The sequence below is a fragment of the Rana temporaria genome, chromosome 12 (assembly GCF_905171775.1).
Source record: "Rana temporaria chromosome 12, aRanTem1.1, whole genome shotgun sequence".
NCBI classification, from domain to species: Eukaryota; Metazoa; Chordata; class Amphibia; order Anura; family Ranidae; genus Rana; species Rana temporaria.
Window position 1 is genome coordinate 95,823,697 of NC_053500.1, and position 22,721 is coordinate 95,846,417.

The following is a 22,721-nucleotide window of genomic DNA, read 5'->3' on the forward strand; positions in this document are numbered from 1 at the left end:
GGCTGTACACTTGCACCCACACACCTTTCAAATTAGGACCTGCAAATGTGTTCATACAGCCACATAGTGTAACATAGGCTGCCTGCGCACAACTCCAGGTGGCTCCAGTCACATAAGCAACCCACTGATTCATACTGTACAGGCCACATGGCCCATGTGAATGAGCCCCAAGACCTCATTCACACATAGAGCTTTAATTATTACCTCAATACAGTTTTAAATTTTAGATTTGGCAGAAATTTAAGTTATCTTGGGCTAGATTCACATAGATCAGCGGATCTTTAGATCCGCGTGATCTATGTGGTTTAAGATCCGCTGCCGCAAGTTTGAGAGGCAAGTGGCTAATTCACTAAACACTTACCTCCAAACTTGCGGCGGCGGATCGTAAATCCCCCGGCGGAATTCAAATTCCGCGGCTAGGGGGAGTGTACTATTTAAATCAGGCGCGTTCCCACGCCGATTTAAATGAGCATGCGCTGTCCGCAAAATTTCCTGGCGTGCATTGCTCCCACTGACGTCGCTAGAACGTCAGTGGTTTCGGCGTGAGCGTAACTTGCGGCGCGCGGGTTTCTGAATTCGGCGTACGCAAACGACGTAAAAAAAACAAAAATCGACGCGGGAACAACTGGCTATACTTAACATTGGCTGCGCCTCATAGAAGCAGGGGTAAGTATACGCCGGGAAAACCGCTACGGAAACGTCGTAACAACACTACGTCGCGTCCGCGTACGTTCGTGAATTGCCGTATCTCGCTGATTTACATATTTCTCAGTGTAAATCAGCGAGAACGCCCCCCGCGGCCATTTTTTAATTGCAGTTAAAATCCGACGGTGTAACACAGTTACACCTGTCGGATCATAGGCATATCTATGCGTAACTGATTCTATGAATCAGTCGCATAGATACGACGGGCCTAAGTCAGAGATACGACGGCGTATCAGGAGATACACCGTCGTATCTCTCTGTGAATCTAGCCTGTTGTGTTTGTGTCAGCTAATAATGCTTTTAATGTATTTTTAGCAAAATATTGCTTCAATATTTTCTGTGGGGGGATCCACCTGATGCTGCCATTCTTGCTTCGGCTCCTGCATGCTGGTAATCAAGATTTTAGAAGATAAGTGTGCTGTTTAACTAATTCCTTAACCTTGCATTTTGTACAACGCACTCCTGAACCTTGTACTCTGTACGTAATGCATTTCTGAACTTGTACTCTGTACGTAATGCATTCCTGAACCTTACACTCTGTACGCAGCATCCTCCCGAGCCCTGCACTCTGTGCCTAGCATCCCCCTGAGCCCTGCACTCTGTGCCTAGCATCCCCCTGAGCCCTGCACTCTGTGCCTAGCATCCCCCTGAGCCCTGCACTCTGTGCCTAGCATCCCCCTGAGCCCCGCACTCTATGCATAGCATCCCCCTGAGCCCTGTACTCTATGCATAGCATCCCCCTGAGCCCTGTACTCTATGCATGGCATCCTCCTGAATCCTGCACTCTGCACGTAGCATCTTCCTGGACCCTGCACGTAGCCTCCTCCTGCACATAGCACCAGCATACAGGGGGCACACTGACCACCAGCATACAGGGGGCACACTGACCACCAAAATGCTGGGCCAGTGGTTACCAGTATACAGAGGAAATAACAAATCAAGTAAAACCACTACCATACAACCAAAACAAATCTCAAAAGCAATAAGAGAATCTTGTTCGCTGGTTCCCTCATCTAACGCAAATCAATAAAAAGCAAAAAATGCAGCGCTGTCCTACACTTCATCTATAAAATTGTACAAATGGACTTATACGTGTAATGGCAAAACCTATAGATGAATATCCAGTGCAAATTAACCAATGTATTTCAATATAGCAGTGATGGTGTCACCCCCTCTGCAAATGGTAGGAAATATTGCAGAGCTGCAATGTGCGAATAATGGTGAAACCCCCTATATATAATCATAATAAAATGTAAATTATGTACATCAATTGTATATTTTATTATGATTTTGCACATTGCAGCTCTGCAATAAGTCCTACCTTTTGCAGAGAGGGTGACACCATCACTACCATGTCCTAATACACGGGTTGATTTGCATCTCTGTTATTATTATTGTATGTACAGTAGGTGCATGCGATATTGTGTCAATCTCGCTCCCTTTCTCGGCGAGATTGAGCACCTACGAGCCCCATCGCGGGAGCCAGCACCGAGCTGGCTTGCCGCGATAGAGACAAAGCCGTCATAGAAGCGACGGGAGATCCGACTTGGATTCCCGTCAATTCTACACGTGTGCGGCGTTTGTTATGAATCCTGAGGGGGAAGTCCCCGCCGGATTTTAAATAAAAATCCGGCATGGGTTCCCCCCTCAGGAGCATACCGGGCCCTTAGGTCTGTTATGGGTTGTAAGGAGAGCCCCCCCTACGCCGAAAAAACGGCGTAGGGGGTCCCCATACAATCAATACCAGACCCGTATCCAAAGCACGCTACCCGGCCGGCCAGGAAAGGAGTGGGGACGAGCGAGCGCCCCCCCCCCCTCCTGAGCCGTACCAGGCTGCATGCCCTCAACATGGGGGGGTTGGGTGCTCTGGGGCAGGGGGGCGCACTGCGGCGCCCCCCCCACCCCAGAGCACCCTGTCCCCATGTTGATGAGGACAGGGCCCCTTCCCCACAACCCTGGCCGTTGGTTGTCGGGGTATGCGGGCGGGAGGCTTATCGGAATCTGGGAGCCCCCTTTAATAAGGGGGCCCCCAGATACCGGCCCCCCACCCTAAGTGAATGGATATGGGGTACATCGTACCCCTAACCATTCACCTGTAGGAAAAATGTCAAAGTTAATAAATACACCACACAAGGGTTTTTAAAATAATTTATTTTGCTGCTCCGGAGGCTCCCCCTGTCTTCTTTATTAGCTCTGTTTACCAGGGGGGGCTTCTTCTTTGACGTCTTCGGGTGGGTGGGGGCCGCCGTCTGGTTCTCTTCCACCGCCGGGGGGGTCGCTTTTAAAAAAGCCCCCACCCCCGGCGGGTTTCCTCCGGCGTCTTCGGCGGGGGGGCTTCTTCTTCCGCTATCCCGACGGGTCTTCTCCGCTATCCGGGGGGTCTTCTCAACTCTCCGGGGGTCTCCTTCTATGTTCGCCGCTCTCCGCTGTTGACTCGGCGCACCCCGGTTCTTCCTCCAGCTGTCCGGTGCCTTCTCCTTCAGCGCTGAACGTCTATCTTCTTCTTCCGTGCTGTGACGTATTCTTCTTCTTCCGGGCTATGACGTCATCTTCTTCACTTCTCCAGATGTTGACACGCCGGCTCTTCTCGCTGAAATGACGGATGCGCGCCTTGCATCGGACCTATATAGGCATCACAGTCCCATCATGCTCTGTACCTACCCATGTGATACCTACCCACGTGGGTAGGTATCACATGGGTAGGTACAGAGCATGATGGGACTGTGAGGCCTATATAGGTCCGATGAAAGCAGCGCACCTGCCATTTCAGCGAGAAGAGCCGGCGTGTCAACATCGGGAGAAGAGAAGAAGAGAAGACGTCACAGCACAGCGGCCTGAAGGGAGAAGTAGAAGTCGTCACAGAACAGCGGAAGAAGGAGAAGGCACCGGACAGCGGGAGGAAGAACCGGGGTGCGCCGAGTCAACAGCGGAGAGCGGCAAACATAGAAGAAGACCCCCCGGAGCGGAGAAGACGTCACAGAAGAGCGGTGAAGACCCCGGAGAGCGGAGAAGACCCCCGGAAATCGGAAGAAGAAGCTCCCCCTGGTAAAAGAGCTAAAGAAGACAGGGGGAGCCTCCGGAGCAGACTAATAAAATATTTTAATACCCTGTGTTTTTTATTTGTGTTTTTACCACTTTTCCTCCAGGTGAATGGGTAGGGGTATGATGTACCCCATATCCATTCACTTAGGGTGGGGGGCCGGTATCTGGGGGCCCCCTTATTAAAGGGGGCTCCCAGATTCCGATAAGCCTCCCGCCCGCATACCCCGACAACCAACGGCCAGGGTTGTCGGGAAGGGGTCCTGTCCTCATCAACATGGGGACAGGGTGCTCTGGGGTGGGGGGGCCCCGCAGTGCGCCCCCCTGCCCCAGAGCACCCAACCCCCCCATGTTGAGGGCATGCAGCCTGGTACGGCTCAGGAGGGGGGGGGGGGCGCTCGCTCGTCCCCACTCCTTTCCTGACCGGCCGGGTAGCGTGCTTTGGATACGGGTCTGGTATGGATTGTAGGGGGACCGTAGGGGGGCTCTCCTTACAACCCATAACAGACCTAAGGGCCCGGTATGCTCCTGAGGGGGGAACCAATGCCGAATTTTTATTTAAAATTCGGCGGGGACTTCCCCCTCAGGATTCATAACAAACGCCGCACACGTGTAGAATTGGCGGGAATCCAAGTCGGATCTCCCGTCGCTTCTATGACGCGCACGTTGGAATGTGCTGTCACTATTCCAGTGAGTGCGAGATGTCGGCGAGATCTCGGCACCATGTCGCCGAGAATCAGCGCGATGCTGTCATGCTAAAAACACAATATCACAAACACCTACTGTAGGGGGTTTTACCATTATTTGCACATTGAAGCTCTGCAATTTATCTAAATATTTTTGCAGAGGGGGTGACACCATCACTACTATATTGCAATACATTGGTTGATTTGCACTGGATATTCATTTATAGGTTTTGCCATTGCACTAATAAGTCCATTTGTAGAATTGTATAAAGGAAGTGTAGGGTTGTGTATTGGTATACAGAGGCCAGGACATGAAGAAACCTTTCAGGCCACGCCCACTTGCCAGGCACACCCACTTTTTGCCCACATCCAAGGGTGTGCGGTAGCCCGTCGCATTAGCACCCTCACTTTTACCTCAAGCACCACCATAGCACCCCCAAAAATAAATTGTCTGGAGCCGCCCATGCCTGGATTAGATTTGAATTTTGCCGCCCCATCCCTCCCTCCAAGTTTTTTTTCCCTCCATCTTATTTTCTTAACATTTAGTAGTCATATCCCAAAAAATTCTAAGAGGCATCTTGTATTTGTCTCGTGGAAATGTGAGAAATAACATATATCATAAAACCATTTTATAAACACATACCACATACACTGCATATATCATTGGAGGAAAATATGCTTATAAAATATTTGCCAATAATAAAAAAAAAATGTCCCCGGATTCCATTTTAAAAATCTGGTCACCTTACCTTAGGCACTGGTGCTGGTGCCACAACACTGCAACCCCTCAAAGATACTCTTGGAACGCAGCAATGAGCCCGCTGCAAAGCATTGCATCAAAAATTGTAATTACACGCCCCTGTTAAACAGGGGCAGAAAAATTGTCCCTTAGCCACTGGTGGCGGTGCCCAGAACCAGGATTTTGTAACCCCCCAGTCTCTGGGAACGCGTTGCACAGACCTTTCTGCAAGGCCTCCCGAAGATGTTTAATCTTCTGCTCCCTCTGCGCCGGCAAGATAAGGTCTGCAACCTTATTCTTGTAACGTGGATCAAGGAGAGTTGCCAGCCAGTAATGATCCCTCTCCTTGATAGCACGAATACGAGGATCCTTGCGCAGGCTTTGCAGGATCAGGGAGGCCATGCAGTGTAGGTTTGCTGAGGCACTGTAATTGATACCTTGAAGACTGCTGCTGCTGAGTGCTAGGCTCCACCTCCATGCTGACACAATCCTCCTCCTCCTCCTCTTCCTGTGTGATAAGCGGGCAAGCAGGAACACTGTGTGGATAAAGGGGGCCTTGAGAGGTAAGGAAGTCCTCCTATTTTTCCCTCTGTTCTGCCTCAAGTGCCCTGTCCATTATTCTACGCAGCGTGTACTCCAACATGTGAATAAGAGGGACAGTCTCACTTAGACATGTGCATTCATTTTGTTTCTAATTCGTTTTTTTACGGAAATTCGTTAATTATGAATTTTCGTATTTCCGAATTTTTTATTTACGAATTTTCGGACTTCCGAAAATTTTGAATTGACGTATTTCCGAAAATTCGAATTTTCGTATTTTCGAAAATTCGTATTTACGAATTTCCGAATTTTCGTATTTACGATTTTTCGGATTTACGAATTTCGGAAATTCGGATTTTCGGAAATTCATAAATAAGAAAAATTCTCGGATTTTCGAATTTTTCAATTTTCGAAATTCCGAATTTTTCAATTTTCGGATTTTCGAATTTTTCAGTTTTCGGATTTTAGAATTTTTCAAAATTCAATTTTCAAAATTCCCAATTTTCAAAATTCCCAATTTTCAAAATTCCCAATTTTCAAAATTCCCAATTTTCAAAATTCCCAATTTTCAAAATTCCCAATTTTCAAAATTCCCAATTTTCGAAATTTTCCATTTTCGGATTTTAGAATTTTCAAAATTCCGAATTTTCGAATTTTTCAAGTTTCGAATTTTTCAAATTTCGAATTTCAATTTTCGGATTTTTCAAATTTCGAATTTCAGTTTTCGGATTTTTCACTTTTCCCATTTTGAATTTCAGTTTTCAGATTTGAAATTTTTCAATTTTCGAATGTTTGAATTTCGAAATTTCGATAATTGAAAATCGAAATTTCGATAATTGAAAATCGAAATTTCGATAATTGAAAATCGAAATTTCGATAATTGAAAATCGAAATTTCGATAATTGAAAATCGAAATTTCGATAATTGAAAATCGAAATTTCGATAATTGAAAATCGAAATTTCGATAATTGAAAATCGAAATTTCGAAAATTGAAAAATTCGAAAATCGAAAATTCGAAAACTGAAAAATTCGAAATACGAAACTTTGAAAATACGAAATTTCGAAAATTGAAAAATTCGAAAATTGAAAAATGCGAAAATTGAAAAATTCGAAATTTAAAATTTTTTTCAATTTTCGCATTTTTCAATTTTCGAATTTTTCAATTTTCGAAATTTCGAATTTTTCAGCTTTTGAATTCGAAATTTAAAAAATTCAAAAGCTGAAAAATTCGAAATTTCGAAAATACGAAAATTCGAAATTTCGAAAATTTGAAAAAATCGAAATTTCGAAAATTGAAAAATTCGAAATTTCGAAAATTGAAAAATTCGAAATTCGAAAATTTGTAAATTTCCGAATTTCCGAAAATTCTTTTTTTTTTCGTTTCATTCGTTTCATTTCCCGAATTTACGAATAAGCAAAAAAACGAATAAAACGATTTTTTTTTTCGAAATTTCAGAATTTCCGAAAAAAACAAAAAACAAATGAAACAAAAACGGAAAAAAATAGTTTTTCGAATATCCCGTATTTACGAAAAAAACCCCCGAAAATAACATAAATAAAAAAAGAATTTTTTTTTGGCAGTGCACATGTCTAGTCTCACTGATGCATGCACTGTCACTGCTCACCATCCTCATGGCCTCCTCAAATGGTGACAGGACAGTGCATGCATCCCTGATCAAGGCCCACTGGTGTGGGGGAAAAAAAACAAGCTCCCCTGACCCAGTTCTGCTGTCATATTGGCACAGGTACTCATTAATGGCCCTCTGCTGCGTGTGCAGCCGCTGCAGCATGGCCAACGTAGAGTTCCACCTGGTGGGCATGTCACAGATTAGGCGGTTCATGGGCAGGTTGTATTCCCATTGGAGGTCTGCCAGCCGAGCACTGGCATTATATGACTGTCGGAAATGCACACAGACTTTCCTGGCCTGCTTCAGGACATCCTGTAAGCCCGGGTACCTGCCCAAGAACTGCTGCACCACCAAATTAAGGACATGAGCAAAACAGGGCACATGGGTCAGTTGTCCCTGTCGCAGGGCGGAGAGGAGGTTGGTGCCATTGTCGCAAACCACCATTCCTGGCTTAAACTGGCGTGACGTCAACCACCTCTGAGCCTGCCCCTGCAAAGCTGACAGAACCTCTGCCCCAGTGTGGCTCCTGTCTCCCAAGCACACCAGCTCAAGCACCACATGGCATCTTTTTGCCTGTGTACCTGCGTAGCCCCTTGAACGCCTACGGTGCACCGCTGGTTCCGAGGACACATCAGCACAGGAAGAAGCTACAGAGGAAGAAGAGGAGGGGGTGGAGGAGAGAGGTGTGTCACAACCAGTAGTAGCATTTTGAAGGTGCGGTGGCGGAACAACCTCCAACACTACTGTACCTTGTCCTGCGTCCTTCCCAGCTGCCAGTAGAGTCACCCAATGCGCCGTGAAAGATAGTCCATGCCTGCTGGACCATGAGTCAGCGGTAATATGCACTTTACCACTGACCGTCCTGTCCAGCGAGGCATGCACATTGCCTTCCACATGCCGATAGAGAGTCGGAATCGCCTTCCGTGAGAAAAAGTGGCATTTGGGAACTTGCCACTGAGGTACCATTCCACAAACTCACGGAAGGCGGCAGAATCTACCAACTGAAAAGGCAGCAGTTGAAGTGCTAGCAATTAAGTTAAGCTAGCATTCAACCGCTGGGCATGTGGATGACTGGGAGAGAACTTCTTCTGCGTTGCAGCAGCTGGGGCAGGGAAATTTGCCTGGTACAATCTGCCTTCGGTGTACAGATAGTAGATTGCCCACATGTACTAGGCTGTGACACACCTAATTCTACACCTTCAGTCCTATCATGGCAGGCTTCAGAGAAGGACAGAGGGTATAGTGGGGTTGGAGATTACAGCTGATGAGGGGCAAGGGGAGGTCCGCTTTGTTCTTTGGTGTGGGTCTTTGAGGTACGCTTGCCAATGAACTGCATGGCAGGTCGACATATGTGTGGTCAAGCACATTGTGCCCAAGCGAGTGATGTTTCAGCCACGCGAGTTACGCTTGAGACACATGTTGCAAATAGCAGCGGTGCGATCTGATGCTCGTCTCAAAAAAGGCCCACACCAAAGAACTTTTGGAGTAACGCTGAGACACAGCAGTGCCCTGCATATGCGTAGCTGTACGTTGTGATGCAGTCAGTGTGCTGCCCTTAAGCTGGCCCCTGGAGGGCATCCTGCCTAGTTGGAGATGTGCCTGTGCCTCCTCCTCCTCCTTTCTACTATCAGGCACCCACGTAGAGTCAGTGACCTCATCATCCCCTCCCTCCTCATCACTGTAGAAAACCTGTCAGTATGCTGCAGCTGGGGGAACATGACTGCCAGATTGCTGTCCTTCTTGGGCACCCCCTCTCTCTGGGCTCACGTTACTGCCTTCCTCTATCTATCAGAACCTTCCAAACGCTGCGCATCCTCATGCAGCATGTACCCAACACTGTGGTCAAACGGGGGACTCCTCAGGAGGACATGGTGGGGCTAGGGAAGGAGTGACTGATGCCATTGAGCAGAGGGAAGAGGACACCTTGGCAGCTGCTTTGCCAGACAAAGTACCCTGAGCCTGGGTGAGAGAGGATGAGGAGGATGAGGACGGCTTGGTCATCCACTCTACCAAGTCATCGGCATGTTGCAGCTCAACACGGCCAGCTGCCGAAAACAAGGACAAGCGTGTCCAACGGCCACATGCTGATGAGGATGCACCGTGTCCAGGATCAGCATTGTTGCCTCTAGACGCAGAGCCTGCTTGCCCTCGTGACTCTCTGCCTCTCCTTGTTGTCCTTCCAGACATACTAATGGCCTGCAGAGGACAAAGGCAGTACACACACCTCGTAGCTTTAGGTGCAAACTACAGAGGACACAGGCAGTACACCAAGTAGCTTTAGGTGCAAACTGCAGAGGACAAAGGCAGTACACACACTACGTAGATTTAGGTGCAAACTGCAGAGGACAAAGGGCAGTACACACTACATGGCTTTAGGTGCAAACTACAGAGGACACGGGCAGTACACACACTACGTAGCTTTAGGTGCAAACTGCAGAGGACAAAGGCAGTACACACACTAGGTAGCTTTAGGTGCAAACTGCTGAGGACACGGGCAGTACACACCAAGTAGCTTTAGGTGCAAACTGCAGAGGACAAAGGCAGTACACACCACGTAGCTTTATGGTGCACACTGCAGAGGACACGGGCAGTACACACTACGTAGCAAAGGCAGTACACACACTACGTAGCTTTAGGTGCAAACTACAGAGGACACGGGCAGTACACACACTACGTAGCTTTAGGTGCAAACTATAGAGGACATGGGCAGTACACACCAAGTAGCTTTATGGTGCACACTGCAGAGGACAAAGGCAGTACACACTACGTAGCTTTAGGTGCAAACTGCAGAGGACACGGGCAGTACACACCAAGTAGCTTTAGGTGCAAACTGCAAAGGGTTCATATACGTAGTAGTTATATTTTTTGCAGAGTTTTTATATTCTGTGTCACTATAGTTTGTGCTTGTTTATCACACACTTGAGCGCTGTTTAAGTATTTATACATATGGTGTTAAAAAGATGTCACATTAGTATTTTTACTTATTATTTTCAAGATTTATTTATGTAAAACAGCAGCTAGGGAACCGCAGTTAGTTCACCATCCTTAGCGCAGCGGTGGTAATCAGGAGGGCGCATACACTTGGATTACCATTTATTTTTAGTACACACACTACGTAGCTTTAGGTGCAAACTGCAGAGGACACGGGCAGTACACACCAAGTAGCTTTAGGTGCAAACTACAGAGGACAAAGGCAGTACACACCATGTAGCTTTAGGTGCAAACTGCAGAGGACAAAGGCAGTACACACCACGTAGCTTTATGGTGCACACTGCAGAGGACACGGGCAGTACACACCAAGTAGCTTTAGGTGCAAACTGCAGAGGACAAAAGGCAGTACACACCACGTAGCTTTATGGTGCACACTGCAGAGGACAAAGGCAGTATACACTACGTAGCTTTAGGTGCAAACTGCAGAGGACATGGGCAGTACACACCAAGTAGCTTTAGGTGCAAACTGCAGAGGACAAAGGCAGTACACACACCACGTAGCTTTAGGTGCAAACTGCAGAGGACACGGGCAGTACACACCAAGTAGCTTTAGGTGCAAACTGCAGAGGACAAAGGCAGTAAACACCACGTAGCTTTATGGTGCACACTGCAGAGGACACGGGCAGCACACACCAGGGCCGGACTGGGAATAAAAAACAGCCCTGGAAAAAATTTCATACCAGCCCCACAGCATTATTATACCAGCGTAACAGCATAGCGTCATTATTTTTTGTTCATACAAGGGAAAACCATACATTTTAAAGCACATTTGAAGAGTGTATTATATATAGATAAGACATAAATGAAATCACATAGGGCTTTATATATATATATATATATATATAAAAGCAAATTCCAGTTAAAAGTGGTCAATCATCAAGGGGGGACCCCAGAAACTCAGAATGTGGGGGGGGGGACCACCTTCCGCAGAAAGAATACACTAAGGTAAGGGGGGTGGGTTACTGATATAGGGGGAAGCCTTTATATCAGTGCCCCCTTACATTATCATATTTACTTCTCCCTTATATCAGTGACCCCTCTCAGACTGGCCTAGCGGTGCCGTCACTGACCTCCTCCCATTTGCACCGTGCAGGGCTCAGTCAATCGGCTCCAGCTCGGTGGCTCTGGTTTTATCCCATAGTTTGTGCCCATCAAATGCAGCCTCACTGTGCCCATCATTGCAGCCTCACTGTGCCAATCATTGCAGCCTCACTGTGTCCACCATTGTAGCCTCACTGTGCCCACCATTGCAGCTCCACTGTGCCCACCATTGCAGCCTTGCTGTACCCATCATTGCAGCCTCATTGTGCCCATCATTGCAGCCTCACTGTGTCAATCAAATGCAGCTTTACTGTGTCCATGAATGTAGTCTTGCTGTGCCCATGAATGCAGCCTCACTGTGCCCATAATTGCAGCCCCTCCTATGCCCCATGTCCCGGTATGCAGTCCCTGTCTGTGGGAAGGTGTGTTGTTGATGCTCGGTACGATACCTTCCATGCCAGCAGGAGATCCATGATCGCCATCAGCAGGCAGGGTCTGTTCTCGTTTTGGATGGGGACAGTGCTCCTTCCAGAGGATCTGTTTGCTGTGAGATGGAGTGGTCCCTGGCCACCTGCACCTTCAGCCGTCCTCATTTTCTGCCCCCAGTCAGCCTGTCCTCTGGTCCTGGGAAAGTGAGAGCACTGGGTGGGAGCTGGAGAGCGGAGAGCACTGCCGGATTTGGAGAGCACATGGGTGGGGGCAAAGAGCAGGGGGGAGTGGAGATCACACAGGTGGGGAGCGGAGAACACTGGGGAGGGGCTTAAGAGCACTGAGGGGAGCCAAAAAGAACAGGGGTGGAGAGCACGGGAGGCTGAGGGGGGGGGGGGGGCTGCAGAGCACTAAGGGGGCTAAAAGTGTGGGGGCAAAGAGCACTGGGGGGCAGAAAGAACAGGGGTTGAGAGCATGGGGGCTGGAGAGTACAAAGATCAGGGGGGAATGGAGAGCACTGGGGAGTGGAGAGCAATGGGGGAGCTTGAGAGCAGCAGTGGGGGCCAGAAAAAACAGGGGTGGAAAGTACGGGGGCTAGAGCGCACTATGGGGGGCAGAGAGCACTAGCGGGGTTGGAGAGAACATGTGTGGGGACAAAATGCAGGGGGATCGGAGTTCACTGGCGGGGTTGGAGAGCACATGGGTGGGGCAAAATGCAGGGGGGAGTGGAGAGTACAGGGGTGGGGAGTGGAGAGTGCTGGGGGGGAGCCAAAAAGAACAGGGCTGGAGAGCGATGGGTGGAGCTTGAGAGCACTGGGGGGGGCAGAAGGGATGGGGAGCACTGGGGGGCAGAAGGGATGGGGAGCACTGGGGGCAGAAGGGATGGGGAGCACTTGGGGGGGCAGAAGGGATGGGGAGCATTGGGGGGGTGGAGAGCACGGGGGGCAGGGGTGGAGAGCACTGGGGGGAACAGGGGTGGAGAGCACTGAGGGGGCAGGGGTGGAGACCATGGGGGGGGCAGGGAACAGGGTTGGAGAGCACTGGGGGGGATGGGGTGGAGAGCAGTTGGGGGGAGAACAGGGGTGGAGAGCACTGGGGGGGAGAACAGGGGTGGAGAGCACAGGGGGGGGGAGAGAACAGGGGTGGAGAGTACGGGGGGGGAACAGTGGTGGAGAGCACTGGGATGGTGGCTGAAGGATGGGGAGAGCTGGAGAGCGGGGGGAAGGCAGAAAGAACAAGGGTGGCGAGAACTGTGGGGGGGCTGGAGAGTGTGGTGGGGGAGGAGAACACTGGGGGGGGGTTCAAGCATAACTGGATAGGAGGAGAAGCAGGGTGGCTGCATATAGAGGAAATGAGCTTTCTATATTCCTCCATACAGCTGCGGAATGCTTGATTATGCTCCTCTCCCTCCTGCAAGCATTCAGCGGCTGCATGGAGGAATATAGAAAGCTAATTTCCTCTGTATACAGCCCCCTGCCGAATCCGATCCTCCTATTGGGCACATAGGGCGGACTGTGCGGCGGGCATGAGCTCCTGTGTATCATCAATGAGCTGGCTGGCTGCCTGGGTCTGTTTCTCAGTGACGCTGTGGCACGGTCCCGCCCCCTAGACCGGCTTGTGTGATAGGCTGAATGCTGATTCTATCTACTATCACATGAGCCGTCTAGGAGGGCGGGACCGTACCACAGCGTCATCGCCGAACACAGACCCGGGCAGCCAGCTCCATGATGATACACAGGAGCAGGAGTGAGGGGACAGGGAGCACTGCAGCACAGCAGCTGAAACCGGCCGCAGGACAGGCAGCCTACCGGGAGATCTCCCGATCTCCCGGTAGGCCAGTCTGGCCCTGGTACACACCAAGTAGCTTTAGGTGCAAACTGCAGAGGACAAAGGCAGTACACACACTACGTAGCTTTATGGTGCACACTGCAGAGGACACAGGCAGTACACACCAAGTAGCTTTAGGTGCAAACTGCAGAGGACACAGGCAGTACACACCAAGTAGCTTTAGGTGCAAACTGCAGAGGACAAAGGCAGTACACACACTACATAGCTTTAGGTGCAAACTACAGAGGACATGGGCAGTACACACCAAGTGGCTTTAGGTGGAAACTACAGAGAACACGGGCAGTACACACCAAGTAGCTTTAGGTGCAAACTACAGAGAACAAGGGCAGTACACACCAAGTAGCTTTAGGTGCAAACTACAGAGGACATGGGCAGCACACACCAAGTAGCTTTAGGTGCAAACTACAGAGAACACGGGCAGTACACACCAAGTAGCTTTAGGTGCAAACTACAGAGGACAAAGGCAGTACACACACACACCACGTAGCTTTATGGTGCACACTGCAGAGGACAGGCAATACACCACGTGAGAATACTGCACCTAGCACAATCACCTGCCTGCCAGTAAATTAGGAATAGCTGATCTAGCTAAACTATACAGTGTATAAATATATGTACAGCACCTGGGATGCATATATATCCTCTACACACTGTGGCCCGGATTCAGATACATTGGCGCATATTTATGCGGCCGTAGCGTATCTTATTTACACTACGCCGGACCAGAGGTATTCAGAAAGCTATTACTCACCAAGATGCGCCAGCGTAACGTATTTTCGATGGCGTAGGGCAGCGTAAGTGGGCGTCACCCCATGCAAATGATGGTCCGACCGTGTCGCAGTGGTTTACGTCGGGCGTATCTTAAACGGTGCATGCACTGTGACGTGGACGAATTAAATGCACCCATCTGCGCATGCTCACAACTACGCCCGGCGTAACCCCTAAGATACGCCGGCCCAACGCCTACGCCCAGTGCATAAATACGCCCAGACATGCGCCCGTCAAGTGCAAAAGTACACAAGCATTTTTTTTACTGCTAGTACTTTTGTTATTTTCTTGAGGCATGTCTGCACCAGTGATGACTGCTAAGGGTCGGAGGAAGCTCAATTTCTCCCCTAAGGAGAAGGCTCTTATTATCGAGGGCCTCAATAAGTACAGCCCGTGCCTCTATGGGGCACTGACTGGCACTACCAGCAAGGCGGAAAAAGATCGGATCCTGCTGGAGATAACCACACAGGTGAATGCCCTTGGCGTTGAGGCTCGGACCCCCAGGGATATAACTAAAAAGATTAACGATCTGCGGCGTCTTCTTAAAGAATAGCTGGCAAAGATCCAGTGGCACAGGAGGTGGACCAGCCACCAACATCACCCTCACTCCTGATGAGCTGGTCATTGCCCGATGCCTGGAGAGGGAGCAGGTTGAGGGCCTGGAGGGATTTGATTCAGTTGATCAGCCCTTGAGGACATTAAGTGTGTTTTATCTTCTCTCCGGTGTGTATCATGTGTGGGGGTGGAAGGGAACATGTGACAAGTGTGTGGGTCCACCAACATGTGAATGTTTTGTGTCATCCACAGATGTCCAGGAGGGAGCTGGGCCGTCGTCGGCTGCTGGGCGACCGACGCCATCCCTGGCCGAGAGTGTCCCCACCTCACCTGTAGAGGAAGTGGAGAAGGAGCAGGTCACTATGGAGGGAGGGTTTTTCATAGTGGAGGAGACCCCCATACCTGAACCCTCCCAAACCTTCTCCCCCATCAGGGATAGCCCCTCAAGGGCCACCCCATTCAGCCTGCCCCAAGCCTCTCCTGCCCCAAGGAAGGCTACACGAAAGACAAGGGGTGTTCCGGAGGCATTGGAGGAGAATTTGGCCAGGGACCAGGCCCGCGAAACCCACCATCTGGCTGCCTTAGTGGGGGACCTTCACCATGTGGAAGAGAGCCTGGCCTCCTCGGCTCAGACCCAGGCTGCCTGTACCGTAGCTGTGCAGCAGGCCCTCACCCAGCAGGCTGCTCATAATTTCTCCATCAATGACAGCCTGCAGGATGTGGTCGCATACGGCACAGCAATTGTCACCTGTCTAGGGGAACTGCAGGCCACCACATCAGGCCTTGTAACGGAGGTCCGGAGCCTGGCAGAGGCAGTCCAGGCCAATACAGCTGCCATGCAGGAGGAGGGGAGGAGCCTGGCAGCTGCCATACAAGAGGAGGGGAGGCAGACACGGCCCCACCTGCGCAACACCACCGCCCACCAGCTGCGGATGCAGACGGTGACAAATTCTTACCTCCACCGCATTGCCCTGGCATTGGAGGGCAGCCAGGCAGCCAGGGAGAGACCGGGGGATGTACCTTCACCAGACAACCCCCCCCACCTGAGGCTCCCCCCAGGCGACTGCGGCCCAGGAGCCTAGGCACCAGGCGCAGCCCACGACAGGGCAGATGATTTTTTTTTGCTTTTCCTTTATGCTCAAATGATGAGTTTTTTGTTTTATTTGGATACTCAGGTGATTTTATTATTTTCACTCAGATTATGAGTATTTTTTTTGTATAATCCCTGCACACGGTCAGTAGTGCAGGCTACAGTGTGACTGGTGAGTGAATGTGAGGGTGACACTCCTGCCAGTAAGGGGTGTCACCCTGGCTCGTCGGGGAGAATTTATCCCCACGGCCGTGTGAATGTGGTATGAATGGACAGCGACATACTTGAAGCCTTGGCGTGGCGTTGCTGCTCCCAAGTCCTGCATGGTGGACTTGGGCTAATCCAATCTGATGTGGATGTGATGTGTGTGTGCTAAGGACCACAGTGGTGTGCATGCGTGCATTCTCCTTGTGCCACGATGAATGTGTGTGTTTAACGTGCAAAGATGCGTAGCCTCGGTTAGGGGGGGACTGTGTGGTTCGGGGATGAGGTCCTCACTTATGTCAATCTCCAGGCCCTTTCTCATGGCGTAGTTGTGCAACATGCACCGATGATCTGGCACACAAAGTTTGGGGAATACAACAGGGTACCCCCGGACTTATCCAGGTACCCACTGCACGGGTATGTATGTGTGCAGCATTGTATTTCACTCACCTCTGGTTTGGGGATTCCGAAATGGAGTCATGAGATGGGGTCCAAGTGCATATGCAGAGTCACCTGGAAGGAAAAAGACAGGAGGATGTTAGTCGTGCATGTGCCCCTCGTGATGTCTGCATCATGGGGTCGGACAGTAATGCCTGACTCCCATGTCACTCACCAACCAGCTAGCTGTTCCCGTACACGTTCTGTTCGAATTCTGTTGGGATGTTGCTTTGACGGTATATGTAGCTGTCGTGGCTGGCCCCCGGGGTGTTTGGCACGGACGTGCCATATGAGGCATTGGGCATCAGGTATCACCTGTACGTTGATGGAATGCCAATGCTTACGATTGCGGTATATGTGCTCTGTGTCACGGGGGGGCCGTAGTGCCACATGGGTGCAATCAATGGCCCCCACGCTGCATGGAAATCCTGCAATTCTGAAGAAATCTGCCATTGCCTTCTGCCGCAGGTGCTCATGGGTGGGTTTGATGAAGTGGTGGGACATGCGTCTGAGGATTGCGGGGACAACCTGGTGCACACATCTGCTCATGGTGGATTGTGACATCCCAGACACGACTCCACTTGTTCTTTGAAAAGATCCACTTGCAAGGAAATGCAGTGTTGCCAGTACCTTGACCAGTGGCTGCACTGCATGTACGCGGTGTGTCTTGCTGGCGATATCATGCAGGGTTGTGGCTAATTCCAGGATGGCATCAGGGCTGAATCTGAAGATGCGAGACACCTCTGATTCACCCATGCCAAAGACGTCAATGTGCGTTTGGTATATCCTCTCCCATGCCCTCCTACGTGCCCAGAGATGCAGTAGTGCTATGACCACGGCTGCCCCTGGCATGTTGGCATACAGATGTGTTGTCCTGCAAGTGTTGTTGCTCAGCTCGTCTGTAACGGTGCTGCTGTAGCTGCTCTCCAGCTGACCTGTGCAAGTCTGGTGCAAAGTTACCCCTGCTTTATGAGGCAGATGCGTCCAGCGTAAATATGCGCCTACGATACGCCAGCGTAAGAATTTTACGTCGGTCGGAAGAAGCCTATTTTACGGCGTATCTAGTTTTGTAGGTACGGCGCACAGATACGACGGCGCAAATTTTCACTTACGCGGTGTATATCGAGATACGTTGGCGTAAGTGCTTTCTGAATCCGGGCCTGTAACTTTAACTGACTAGCCTGCCTGCTCTATCTACCTAGGAAAAATAACACTGTCTCTCTCTCTAACCACTGCCGCAACACACTACATAAGGCCGACCTGCAGGCAGCCTTTTATAGTGTGGGGCGTGTACTAAACCCCCTGAGCCATAATTGGCTAAAGCCAACCTGGCTTTGGCTAATTATGGCGCTCCATTTTTTGCGCGCTGTGATTGGCCAAGCATGCGGGTCATAGTGCATGCTTGGCCAATCATCAGCCAGCGATGCCGCAGTGAATTATGGGCCGTGACGCGCCACTCGAATTTGGCGCAAACGGCCCATAACGTTCGTATTTCGACGAACGGGTCGAACATGGGTTCGATTTGAACACGAAGCTCATCCCTACTCCTCACACAAAGCTCTGAGGGGAATTATAGCTCAATGTCCCAACTAGAGTGGGAGCTGACAAAAGTTGACAACCCCATGATCAGCCAAAACATTATGACCACCCCATCATCAGCCAGTTTTGATGGGGGCAGATTTTGATGGGGCAATGGATCCAATTGGATCGAAACACTGTTGCATCAAATTTACATCTCCAGGGGCACTGTCTCCAGTCAGGATTATTGGTGGAGGCAAGAACACTTCACACAATTTCCCCAGAAATTGTAGCTTTTCTAGTTACATTTATAATTGATGTTCACTTTAGTAACTTAGGTTGCCATTAGTTATTACTTATTGATATGATGTGTCTTTTATCTGCTGCATTACATTTCCTTGGCAGGCCACTGCATCTACGGTCCTTAACATTGCCAGTTTCTTTGTGCTTCTTTAAAAGAACTTGAACAGCATATCTTGAAACTCCAGTCTGCTTTAAAATATTTGCCTTTGAGAGGCCATGCTGATGTAGAATAGCTATTTTGTGTCTTGTTTTTGTGCAGAGTCTTGCCATGGTGAAGTTTGGGTGTTCCTCTCCAAGTTTTAAGCCTCTTACACAGCGGTTTCTAATCAAAGAAATAAAAGCGCCAATAGTCTTAATAATATGAGCTAAGTACACAGTTAATGAGTGGCAAAACAGCTTGAGCAGCTCCTCAGCAGACTGAAGGTTATCTATATTAAAGTAAATGGACACCAGAGGTGCTTCTAAGGGCAGCAAGTTAGTCTTTATTAATTAAAACAGTAAATAATGCACTCACATTTAGTAGGATGAAAGGCATATCATAAACCAAGAAAAGTCATCTCAGGAATCCAAGAGTGTGGAGTAAAGTCAACAGCAGCATAAAAAGCTACAGCAACATCAGAGCCAGTTTGAAAACGTGGGAAGTGCTAGGATGATGTCAGATGTATGGAAGGGGTCATGGCTACACGTTTCAAGATGGTAACCTCTCTTTTACAAGCATGTTCACCTACAACCAACGACCCTCCTGGCCCCTCCTAGCACTGGAAAGCCTCAAACCGCACCCCTAATGATTATACATAAGAGAATCCAGGAGATGCCGAGCTTGGGGACAGACTAAACTGATAAGCAAAATAAGACACCAATTGGGGAAACAGGAAGAGGCAGTCTGTGCAAGCATGAGGCGGAATAAGACACATACAATGAGGAGACACATTTAAAATTGGATGATGCACATAACTAAACACCAAAAAAAGGGAAAAAAGACCGGAAATTATGCATGGAGTAATAATCTGATTACACAAATAAAATCATAGTAAATCAATGTTTTTTTGTTTTCATAAATATTCCAGTAAAGAATGCACAAATTTTGTACTAATAAGAAGTTACCTTACATATGAAATTGATAATCATTGGCACCAGCTTTGTATAATTATAACAAGCAGGTACTAATCCTGGATTCTCTTAATCATACACCTGACCCTAATCCTACAAAATCCCTGACTTTGTGCAAGTGTACAAAGTATGCAAGCGTGAAAAGTAATGCTGATTTGAAGCCAAAGGGTAGTCGCACCAAATTTTGATTTGATTTAGATTTTTCTTCACCTTCACCGCATTTTCTAAATTGATAAACAATAATTAATAAAACATATTTTTAAAAGCATTCTAACAGCATTTCTTCACAGCTGCTTAAAACTTTTGCACAGTATGGACAAGGACACATGTAGAAAAAGAATGTAAATACTAAAAGTAAATTTCTTTTATCAGGGTTAAAAAGTCAGCATATGCTAAAGCTTCTAATATTCTCACTTATGTGAATAACCCATCTACGTTTACTTTAGACTTGTTTTGTAACTTATTCCTTCTTTTCGACTAAACTGTCCACACCATTATTGACCACTTTTGTTATGTATTTATTGACAAAGCATAAAACATATATTTATGAAATAAGTGTACTAGATATAAAAAAAAAAAAAAAAAAATTATTACAAACAAAAAGGTGTCAAAAATAAAAACATAAACCCAGTCAGCCAAATATTGTCTTCTCTGTGATCTTGCTTAAATGAAGAATCTGAAAAAAACAAGAAATAAGCAATTATGTAACAAATGTGTTACTTATGTCATATTAATGTAGACATTTGATTAGGTAGCCATATAAATTATAACTAAAAGGCAAACATTTTTTTCAGTTTTGGAAAAGAATTGAGAGGGATTAGAACACCCTGTAGGCAGGTGCAGTCTACGTTCTCCACTGTAGGTAGCGCTCTTCAGAGCAGCACTGCAATTGGAGGGGGAAGTCAAGAGGAACATAGTTCCTCTATGGTTTCCAGGGTCACTGGGGAAGCATCCAATTGTATACTGCCACCCCATGAAACTGACAGCCATTTGGGTCAGGCTGAGCCTATTTAAGGTAAAAGTTCAAAAGTGCAGCGCTAAAATACAAATAATGATAATAATAAGTGGATAGTGTCCAAAATGAGTATAATCTTCAAAGTGTTGAAACGAAGAGCCTCCACCAAGATTTCAGTGTGCAAATATGAAGACACACCACACCCTGTGTAGTCAAACTGCTTAACAGAGAGACATCATAGGCATGTAGAATTTAAATAATGCAGGGGTCAATGACAGTCACACCTCCACTCGGATGTATAGATGGAAAACCACAAACATCAGGGATAAGGAAGCGTCCAAGACTCATAAGGATCCAAAGATATATATTGCGTTTCATCAGCAAAGGGAAGACCATAAAATGCAGAGAGGAGACGACAATAGTGAAGCCCGCAGGCATAAGCAATATGCAATTTATTGTATTGTACTTACAGACAAGGGCAGGTTAACAGGCATAAAAAAAAAACAAAAAAAAAAAAAAACATTAGAGGGTTCCATAGATCATAGCGTACTCGTATCAGGCCAGCCTTACATGTTTCATCCAAGAAGGATTTCATCAGAGGCCTGGCCTAAGACACAAGCACGTATATATATATATATATATATATATATATATATATATATATATATAGCAACATTGTCCAGAAAAACCCGCCCATGATAGGCCACCCTAGCTGCAAAAGCAGCTGTATGAAATCACTACCCCCCCTACTACATCGCCGATCGCGCATGCACAGTGCGATCTGAGAAGCAGGGGAGCAAAAGTTAAAGATTAAAATGAAAAAAAGCGATTCACTGGCACAGCCCAACACGCTCAAATTGTCCTTCCGGGGTGACCAACAGGCAGACCCACGCACTGCCGCAAGGAGGGCTGGGTGGGAACTAGTGTGCGCCAGCCGCAAACCCGAGGACCATAACAGTGGCGCACACAGGAAATGACGCAGACACAGAGGAGGGGCCAGACCAGCAAGGGAGAATTTGGTCAAATCAGAACAACCAGGCCAGGAGACGACGCCCACTGTCCGGAAATGACCCCAGACTCCGAAGCTGGCCCTCCATCTGCATTCCAGCCTATCAGTGTATATGTAAAGGAACGAAAATGAACGTTCCTAAACAAATTAATCTCAGAAAACAAAAAGCAGAAACATTTAAATGCAATGCAAACCAGTACAATACAATACATAATGTTAATAACGTTGCATGTACAAATATAACAAGTATATAAAAAGTGTATAAAACGTGTGTAAAAATCTGTTAGAAGGAGAACGAGCAAGGAGGCTCCTAACAGATAATACAAATACGGTCAAAAAGAATATGGAACTTAAAAAATATTATATATATAATATATATATATATATATATATATATATATATAAAAAAAAGGAGAGAGAGAGAGGGGGGAGGGGGGATGAACCCTGAACCACACGAATGGTGAATATCTAAAAAATATTTTAATACTAAAAAATATATATGTAAATATTTATGGTTGAAGCCCTATGTCCGATACGGATATGAACAAGATAGATAGACTTAACATAAAACTTACCACATGAAATAGACCTGAAGTGTGCCCTGATTTGATGGACGGTATGCCAAAATAAGGGGGCATACCCAAGATTAGAGATTAATATTTTGTGGAGAGAAATTAATTTGAGAAATGCCCTAAAAAGAGGATGGGAGGGTGGGTATCTCTCACAGGAAACCAACAAAGACCACAGGTGAGTGGGCTGGTTAAATACCCCCGGGCTCCTCCCATAAATGTGTTACTTATGGTTGAAGCCCAATGTCCGATACGGATATGAACAAGATAGATAGACTTAAAGGAGTTGTAAAGACAAAAATATTTTCCTCTTAAATTAAAGTCTGACAGTAGCTGATAAAGTAAAAAGTAATGTTTTGCATTATAACTAGTTTGATACCTGTTGAAATCAAGCAGTTTTATTCACCTCCAGCACTCCTGAATCGTTATTCTCACTGACTTCCTGGTTTGCGGTGCAAATTCATTCTTGCTACATTACGGCCTAATGGGAACTACAGTTCCCATTAGGCTTAGCCTCCATGCCTGTGAGGGATAAGAGAGCATCTTCACGCAGGG

General features: G+C 47.8%; 1 protein-coding gene across 3 annotated transcripts in view; it reads right to left on the reverse strand.

The window, feature by feature from the left end:
* Positions 1 to 18,982: 18,982 nt before the first annotated feature.
* Positions 18,983 to 22,721, reverse strand: part of PTGES3L (prostaglandin E synthase 3 like) — a 318,513-nt gene continuing 314,774 nt past the window's right edge. Inside the window, exon 7 of one of the 3 annotated variants that reach the window (XM_040329758.1) lies at positions 18,983 to 20,309. In XM_040329758.1, coding sequence (XP_040185692.1) covers positions 20,265 to 20,309 — 45 coding nt within the window. In that variant the 3' untranslated portion in view covers positions 18,983 to 20,264. The remainder of the gene's footprint in view (positions 20,310 to 22,721) is intronic. The other 2 variants (XM_040329759.1, XM_040329760.1) reach the window with 2 other exon arrangements.